The sequence below is a fragment of the Nicotiana tabacum genome, chromosome 12, assembly GCF_000715075.1.
Source record: "Nicotiana tabacum cultivar K326 chromosome 12, ASM71507v2, whole genome shotgun sequence".
NCBI lineage: Eukaryota > Viridiplantae > Streptophyta > Magnoliopsida > Solanales > Solanaceae > Nicotiana > Nicotiana tabacum.
Genome location: NC_134091.1, coordinates 49,654,570 through 49,663,981, shown reverse-complemented (window position 1 = coordinate 49,663,981; position 9,412 = coordinate 49,654,570). Strand labels below are relative to the sequence as shown.

At 34.1% G+C, this 9,412-nt stretch overlaps 1 protein-coding gene across 1 annotated transcript; it reads right to left on the bottom strand.

Moving 5' to 3' along the window:
- Positions 1–626: 626 nt before the first annotated feature.
- On the bottom strand, positions 627–4,687 carry LOC107820459 (serine carboxypeptidase-like 42). The gene is made up of 10 exons (XM_016646745.2): positions 3,888–4,687; positions 3,133–3,240; positions 2,939–3,031; positions 2,751–2,843; positions 2,235–2,320; positions 1,854–2,132; positions 1,629–1,762; positions 1,336–1,428; positions 1,119–1,236; positions 627–1,043 (listed from the first exon to the last, which is right to left on the bottom strand). The coding sequence occupies exons 1-10, from the start codon at positions 4,132–4,134 to the stop codon at positions 876–878; spliced, it is 1,419 nt and encodes a 472-aa protein (XP_016502231.1). The 5' UTR covers positions 4,135–4,687; the 3' UTR covers positions 627–875.
- Between the last annotated feature and the right edge of the window lie 4,725 nt (positions 4,688–9,412).

The following is a 9,412-nucleotide window of genomic DNA, read 5'->3' as shown; positions in this document are numbered from 1 at the left end:
CGAGGTGCACTTATTCTTGCTGGAATAATATTTATAAAAGGTTAATTTCAGCGATCACTAAAGGATGCAGGGTTCGGGGAAGAGCTGCACTTCAAGGGTGTGATATAGACAGCCTCACCTAAATACAAAACATTAGTGGCCGCTTCCACAGTTCGAACCCGTGACATATAGATCAAACGGAAACAACTTTACCGTTACTCTAAGGCTACCCTTCATTTCAGTGAACACACTTAAACAAGTTTTGTAACATTACTCCATAGGAGATAAAACGATAAACGATAAGCTCAAGTCTTAATTAAACTTCAACGACCATATTTGGGGAGCATTTGAAGCATCCGTCTTTATTATGAGCCGCGGTCAAAAAAATTGGATCTCTATTGTTACATATTTTCCTTAAGGGTCATGGTAATTGGTATTTCCACCAAGTCAACAGTAACACCATTATTGTTCCACCAACCGTTTGATTTAATTCATTATAAATAGCATATTGTATTTGAATTTGGAAAGAAAGAAGAAAATTGGTTCTTTATTCTTTTATAGAATGTTTTCTTAAAAGTTACTTGTCTGAAAATGAAAAATTGGTACAGTATATAAGAAATCCGCTGTGGCTTCCAATTCTTCTTTCATTTTGCCTTTGCTTCTTTTTTCTTTTCTTTTTTTTATTTCAAACAAAGATACTGAAGATAGAGAACCCTTGACAATTTGACATATTCCCCCTATCACACTGCTGCTAATCTAGGAAATGCTTTACTACTTCAAAACCAATTACCAATGCAATGATTTTGCTTTTTCTTGTTTATAAGTATTTCCTACATGAAGTCCTCAATATTCATCCTCACTATAACCAACTTTAAGTGCTCAATGGTGGATTTCTCTCAGTCGTCGATGGAGGGACGTGTGTTGTTTGGGAGCTTCCGGCCACGTATAAATGAACTAAACAGATGCAGAGCTCTTGAAGGTTGTGCATATGGCACCATATGTGAAGCACCTCTTACAGTGGCAAAGGTCAATAAGTTGCCATACTCTGTTTGCCAACCTCCCACCTGTTTAACAACACAAACGGTTGATTATACTCATCATTTGCGTTGTTGGAAAGAAAGAATTCGATATTACATTACCTGTCCTTTGTGAAACCAAGCTCCATATGGGACTGTAATCTTGAACCCCATGTCATGAGCTAGCTCGCGTACAAGGGTCCTGGAACCAAGCAATGGCACTACAGAATCTTGGTCTCCGCTGCAAAGCAAGTAAATTCAGAATCAAGCAATATTGATTTTTAGGACTAGAAAATAGACCAAAACTATTGACAGTGTGTGTCTACATTGGAATCTTTACCTGAAAATCCAAACAGGAATATGGTTTTGGATTATTCTTTTGAGCAATGGAAGAATATTGATGTTTCCGTCTACGTCACTGTAATTCAGAATACTGCAATAGAAGTAAGAATCCATTAGTTATAATCTGCAAGTTCAACACAACGGTTCGTTGAAATTTATGGCCTTTGACATAGTAGGTAAAGCATAGAAGTCAAAGGTTCTAATTTGCTAGTGAAATAGTAACATCATAGATGTAATCAGTTATTGTGTGTATGTTTATCGTTCAATATGAACTTGATATTTTACACTTACCCACTGCACATCGACCAGCTATACGCCAAGTTGGTCCTATTTGCATGAAGTGCTTTCTGAACCTCCGGAAGGTTAAAATAGAAGCGCCTTTCATAGCTCATGCACACATCAACACCTACACTCATCTTAGTAGCCTGCAAAGGGGGAAAGAAAGCACTATTAAGTTCCAGCAGAAAAACAGATCTAAAGAAGTTGAGCGAATGAAGAGAACCAAAATCACAGTACCATTTTCCTTAATCGCAACTCTTGTTCCACTATGGACGGATAGCACACATCAAGAATCACGTCATAATTATTTATATATTCACTAATAATGTGGTTTGCTTCAGATATGGCATTATTGCATTCATGTGAAACATTGTGTGGACTGCCAAAGGTATAATCCTCAAAGTCACACTGATTCATAATTGCTAGGCCTACTTCATCAGAAATCATCCCATGAGACCAAAAGTATTCATAGGTTGCTGGAACATCACGATCAAGTTTCAGAAGTGGATTCCCAATCTGACAAAGAAAATGAAACATTTAACGAGCATATACCCACAGAAAACTTCTCCAGATAAATATGAAGAGATAAAGAAATTAATAGGGGTATAGTTTGCTTACTGCAACTCCTTTAATGTTGAACTTGTATTCTTTTGAATGTTCGTTGTGGTCAAGAAGAGCAACAGCTAATTGTGGAATGTAGTGCCCTGAACAAGAAAAGATAAAACTATGTCAGCCTGGGGGAATATTACCAGCAGAAGAGAAAGAACAGAACAGAATCACGAATCTCATTTCTTAACGACTGATCCTGCTAAGCACGGGCTTAGGACTAAATCCCCTTTTCCTGACATGTCTAAACGTCACAGGACTCCTAAGGGACCAGTTGAAGAAGGACAAGCTAAATGAAAATAATTAGAAGACGATTGCCTAAATCCAGCAACAAATTTTCAAAGTATCCCTCTGAATAAGGGGCTGACATTTTTTAAAACGAATTCCTATAATTCTCTTTAAGCATCAACAGCAATTATAAAAATATATTCTTCATCATCCACAGCAATTACAAACATATATAGTTTTCATAAGTTTGATAGTTCAAAATGAGAACAGGAGATAATTTGATTGTTCAATGTCTTTGACCTGCATAACTTTCTCCTGTGAGATATAGTTCCCTTGATCTGAATTCCGGGAATTTCTTCAACCATTCCATCATGAATATATGCATATCCATTGCTGCCAGAGAAAGAAGAAGGCTAAATTTCAGCCATTTGGTAGGATTAAATACAACTAATGCATGATCATAACATCGTTGTTGCTTTTTCTTTTACCAGTTTTTGCATCACCAGTTATGTAGTCTGAACTTGTATTTGAGTATGACCAGCCTACTCCAGCTGGAGATTCAACAAATAGGAGATTTGATGCTACAGTGTACAAAAGAGAAGAAGTGGTAAGTTCATTATCTTTACTCATTGTTCTAAACAAACATGTAGTAATCAGCTCTTCCCAACCCTACTGAGCATACCTTTATTGCATGATTTTGAGTTTCTTCGAAGACCTCGACCGTCACCTGTGGGAAAGAATGGTCCCAACTCTGTAAAGGCACCCCCGCCAATTGATGAGCAACCTGGGCCTGAAACACAAAGATAAGACCTTTTATTGTTCTTGACTCTGCCTTGACATAATTCACAACATTTTAATTTAAGAAATATCCAGGAAAAAGAAATATAACTCTGCAAGATTCTACCTTTTTTTCACTAGTTTAATCAGGCTTACTCATAAAAGATGTAAAACTTTCACTCAATTTGAGTGAACTCCCAAGTAATTCAAAAAGATTGAGAATTCCATGTCATCATAAGTTTACTCTTATTTTTTAAGTTCTAAATTAGTTCAGTCCAACTACTGTAGTAAGTTCCATCTCACTATCAAACTTAACATCTTGTTAGCTTGTGACATAAGTAGCTGCAGAGTAATTAACATGTGCTTTCAGCACTCAGATTGAATACACGCATAGATACATAAATATATAGAGTTTGCGTGTGTGTAAAAGGGGGGGGGGGGGCAGTTTTTGTAAGTACAAAAATGAACAAGAAAGTTGTTTCCTTTTTCTCGAACTTTGAAGTGAATACACAAAGCCTTAAAAAACATGACACACAACAAACGAAAAACAAAAGCTCGAACTCCAAGCAAGTAGTACCAACCACAAACAATATGAAAGTACACATAAATTCCAATGCACATTTTGCTTAAAAATGGAAAAGAAGAAGTAAAAAAACAGACCTCCATTGAGCCAAAGAGTCAGAGGTTTATGATCAGGATTCACCTCAGCTTCAACAAAGTAATAAAACAAACTCCTCCCAGCTTTCACATCAACATCCACATACCCTGCATATTGCCTAAAACTAACCTTAGGTTGTCCAGGCAATGCCTTCACTAAATCCTCCTCTGGATACCCTTTTCCTCCTATTACTAAACTCACAATCACCAACCCACAAAACCACCACATACCCATCTCACTAAAACTCATCAAGATTCAAACTTTATCCTCTAAAACAGGACTCACTCAATTTTCTCTCTTATAAAAGGAAGAAGAAAAAACAAAACTTTATAACAGAAAAAGAAAATGGAGAGGATAATAGCACGTGAATTGCGGGATACTTTCAAACAGAAAGCAATTAATTTTGCTATATATAGATAAAAGAAAATTTAACCAAGAAAAAAGAAAGAGAGGAAGGAATGAGTAACGTGAGTAAGTGTGCAGGTTTTGTGATGGGGTTGGTGAGTAAGTGCGGTGGTGTTATGATAGGCTTAATAAAGACTTTGCAGCTTTACAGTAAACTTTAGACAGAGTTTGTTATAGAGAGAAGAAAGAAATAGACGTTAGGAAGTTGCAGATTTGCAGTGTCCGGTGGGTGCGTAGTACACCACCCACCCCAGGTGAGTAAGGGTACCAGGGGTATGACCCTATGAGAATTAAGAGCTATATTGGCTTTTTTCAAGAACAAGAATCAAAGACAGCTTATTCTAGTCAAAGAAGGCAGGTAATACATGTATTTTGTTTTGTTTGCTATTCTGATATCAGAATTGGATTAGCAGAAAAGCCATATATTTATCCACTTGCATTGAATCACAAAACAGTGCTAAAATGGTGTGGCAGGTTCTGAAAAGTTTCAATTTTTGCCCCTTACATTGATAGATTTTTAGCTAGCATATAGACATAAATTTGATTGAAATTTGAAAAAAAAATTATTGAAGTTGTATTGAAAAATAATTTTTGAAAGTTGAAATTATGTTTAGACACGTATTATATTTGAAGAAAAGTTTGAAATTTTGTGAGCGAAAGAAAAAATTTCACCAAAAATTAAACTTGAAAATTTTTGAAGTTTTTTTTCCCCAAAACATGATCATATTTCATAAACAAACAATGTTTGCAAAAAAATTTTAAAAAAATGAAGACAAAATGTAATTGTCAAACGGCAGCTTAGTTCATCTATATTTTCAATGTTAGCAAATCGACTCGTATTAGCTTTTACCGTTAAAAAGAAGCTCCAACTTGAAATGATTTTAGTCTATATGTCCGAAATTTTGGAGAAAGAATATTCATATTTATTCCTCGACTTTTGACTAAGGTTTAATTTTTTATTTTTTTTTATAGGAACTCTGTTTAGGATCGAGGATAAAATAGAATTTTTTTTCTTATGACAAGAGTAAGTTTAGACCAAAGTTTAACGAAGGAATAGTGCAAGTGAAAACTTGATCCTTTTCCCTTTTAATAATATCACTGAAGATGTAATTACAAATAATCTTTTATAATAAGTGTAAATAGTAACTAGGAAATAAACTAAACAACTTATTATAAAATATTAAACTATATTAATAGAGTAAAAATACTTTACGCCGTTGATATTAAATGTCCTGATTAAATTCTATTTTTATCATTATTAAGTGGGGTTGATAGTGGCGTAGCCACACTATGTCAGGGGTGGTCAAGCGAACATCCTTCGTTGGAAAATTATACTGCATATGTAAGTCAAATATTACTTTAAATGGCTATCTATTATATTTTGAACACTCTTAATATAATTGAAGTAATGTGTTATTCATGGATTCAAAGTTATTTGCCCATTTTGTTTGTCAGAACTAAATGAAACCACCGTCTGTGTGGTATATTTGACCCTTTTTCAATCTAAACTTTTTCCTAATAAATAACTTTTAAAACTTAAAATTTGTGTAAAAATAAATAACTAATATTAAATGTAGTTTTTAATTAAAAGTTATTTCTTAACCAAATTTTATAATTTAAAAGTCAAGCTCTACAAAAATTCTTTAACAAAAGCTCTTTTCAGACTACAAACTCTCTCGACTCTCTTTTTCTTAGTTTTATGCTTACGTTACCGGTAAAACTTCTATTGCTGTCTTTCTAATGTTAATTTGGTTTATAATTATAGCTCTAGCAAGTATTTTTATTGTTTAGCTAAATACTTCGTAGTTTGATTTAAAAAATTTGGCGCATCATTCATCGACCAAAAAAATAAAATTATTGTCGTGTAAAAAATTTAAACAATCTTGATTAAAATTCTAACCAAGCCACTAGGTGTTGGTATAGGGCTGGAGTAGGAAAAGGGAAAGAGAAGATCTAGATGGAAGGGGAATTAATATGGGAAATTAGATGTGTGATCGTTAAATTTAATTAAAAAACTTTAACATATCAAAGTTAAGTATGAATCGACATAAGCTCCAATAAATAGGACTACTAAGTAATAGCAATAATACTTCTATTTGATTAATCGTAGGGGTCACGGGACAAATCTTAGCCACAAAATTATACGAGTAACATGTTATTATTTGACATAATTTCATCCGTTTCATTTAATTAATGACGATATACAGTGAAAATAGGGACAACATCTGCTTTTTGTTTTTTGGTTTAATAAATTGATTTTATTCTCTTTGTATTTGAAAAAAAAAAAGAAGTGGAGGTGAAGAAAAGGTGCTTTTGGACTAATTCTAAGTTAAATAAAAAAAGTGAAGCCAATAATTTCCCCACAATTCAAGTTTGAATTAAAGGGAACTAAAAAGAGTTATTTTAGGGTCCTTCATTATGAAATAAACTCCTCTACACTCACAATGTAAAAAAAGGACAAAATTAGAATCTTGACACCTTTACTTAGTTATAAACGACGCATACAAGAGTAGAACAAACAAAATAACCTTGTGACAATCGAACTTTTGAACATATAAAATATTAAAATATAATTTGACAGCTCTATCGAAAATTGTCGTTCAATTCCAAATTAATAGATTATTGTACCCTGCAATGTAAAGTTTTTGCAAGCTGGATCATATAATTACATATAAACATGGTACAAACTAGTTTAGTACTCCAGTTCTAAGAATATTAAGGAAGAATTATTAAATTCATTATCCAAATATTTTATTCTGAGTATCAGAGAATTGCCTCAATATTGATGCACAGGAGTAGTAGTATTAATAAATTGCCAGAAAAAAATGAAAGCAAAGATTTGGAATGGCTGGGGACAAAGCACAAGGTTTCTTCCTCTTTGTACTTCTTCCCAAAAGCCCCATACTAAATAAATACGTATATAAATTAAAACTAAATAAATAATTTAGTACAATCATCCTATCCACATCTACATACGTGTAAGACCACACGTATGCATTTCAATTTACTGGTAGAAATTATTTAATTTTTTGTTTGGAAAATATTATATACTTTCTAATCATCATTAATCATGTAGTGTTTTAATTTCAAATTACTCCTTGAAGTCACATAGTAATAAAAAAATTATACTTTAGTATTTAACATTTTCCTCGTATTTACGTTTTCATTATCTTTTATGTTATTATTGTTGACCATTTGCTTCATAACTTATAATCTTGAAGGTCAGCTTAATACTAAAATAAAATATTTTTTTGGTAGTTAGATTATTAACCATTGCTTGAAAAATATTCTTTTTTATCAAGATGAAATATGGAAAAATGTAAACTAGTTCGTTTTTTTTTGTCATCACCATAAGTTTTCATTCATAATAAAATTTCAACATTCTTTACATATTAATATAGAGCTCTTCTTCACTGAAAAAGAAAACGTATACAATCATCAACTAACTTCGTGAATTTTGACATGAAAAATGAACTCTATCAATAAATTACAACTCAATCTCATAAAAAATGAATATTAACAGTTATCCAATGCCATTAATTTTAATCCTTGCACTATCCATCCTTCTAAAATATCACATCTCACGATTATAAACCGCATTTCACACAACGAATATTCACATGGAAGTTGTTAGCCCTTCGGCTTGATTGATCGAACATGGCATGGGCGTGACGAGGAATTTACATGATGGACCTCGGCACAGTCCTATGATGGTTGTGGCATCATGTTGACAAGAATGCCCGACATAGGCAGGTGTTGATGGGCATGGACTGTAGCACGATGGCATGTGGCTTAGGTGCCAAGACATGACAAGACCATGGTATTGGTGTGACCATGGCAAGACAAAGGCAACGGGCGGCAAAAGCATAGCAAGGGCTGAAAAAGCTAAGGCAAGCTAAAGCAGGGTATGGCAAGACAGATGGGCACGGGCAAGGTAGTGTTATGGGCGGGTTGCGCATGCAGAATGGCAGACATTCGCGCAAGACATGTTGCACATTGGCATGACGCGAAGGCATGACAAGACTTCGCCTGTTGGCACCAAAGTTCGAAGGTTGCGCCCATGTGCCACGTGCATGCAAGGCAGTTGAGCGGTTACCTAATTTCCAGCAAAGTAGGTTGTGTGAGTTTAGGGCAATTGTCTTTTGAAATTCGAATATTTGAAATCCTTTACAGTTAGGGATGTCAACTGCTAATTTAGGATAAGGCAGATGTGCCAAAAACGTGTGCCTATATATATAGGTTTGGCAGACTTGTCAAAGGCAGAGTTAGATGTCTTTTGGTTATCTTTTGGTAAGGTTGTTTCATGTGTTCTTTGTAGCACGGGTTATAATACAAAATTGGGAAGTGATTCCTATAAACTGTGTGCCTTGTCTGATTTTTGTATGTTATTATATTCTAAGTGTCAAACCAAAATATGAGGGAAAATGAAAGAGGGTTGAGTCATTGTGTGTGATTGTCGTGCAGTGTCAAAACGAAAAATATTGACCCTGTAACAACTGGTATCAGAGCGACGTCGGGAAGATCTTGGAATTATCATGGCAGGAAATGCAGAACTTGTTGAAAGACTTCAGAAGTTGGAGGCGTTGGTGGGAATAACTGATGACGATGTGGATCTGGTGGATATTTTAATGCAGATCCATGGTGTTAACACATAACTTCAACACTTCGTGAGAGTATTGATACCCAACTCGTAGAATTCAAGGCTTTCCACGAAACTGCTGAAGAGCGGTTGGAAAATTTACAGAAGAAAACAAGGATCTTAAGACAGAAATTCAGATCCTTCGACGGGCTGTTGCAAATGTGCCCCAAGGAGGTGAAGAACACACCAAAATTAAGATTCTAGAGCTAAAGGTATTTGATGGTGTGAGAGGCGCCAAAGACCTAGAAAACTTCTTTTGGAATTATTCAATTTACTGATAGAAATTATTTAATTTTTTGTTTGGAAAATGTTATACACTTTCTAATCATCATTAATCATGTAGTGTTTTAATTTCAAACTACTCCTTCAAGTCACATAGTAAAAAGATTTTTATACTTTAGTATTTTCACTTAGTTAATATTTTCCTCGTATTTACGTTTTCATTTTCTTTTATGTTATTATTGTTGACCATTTGCTTCATAA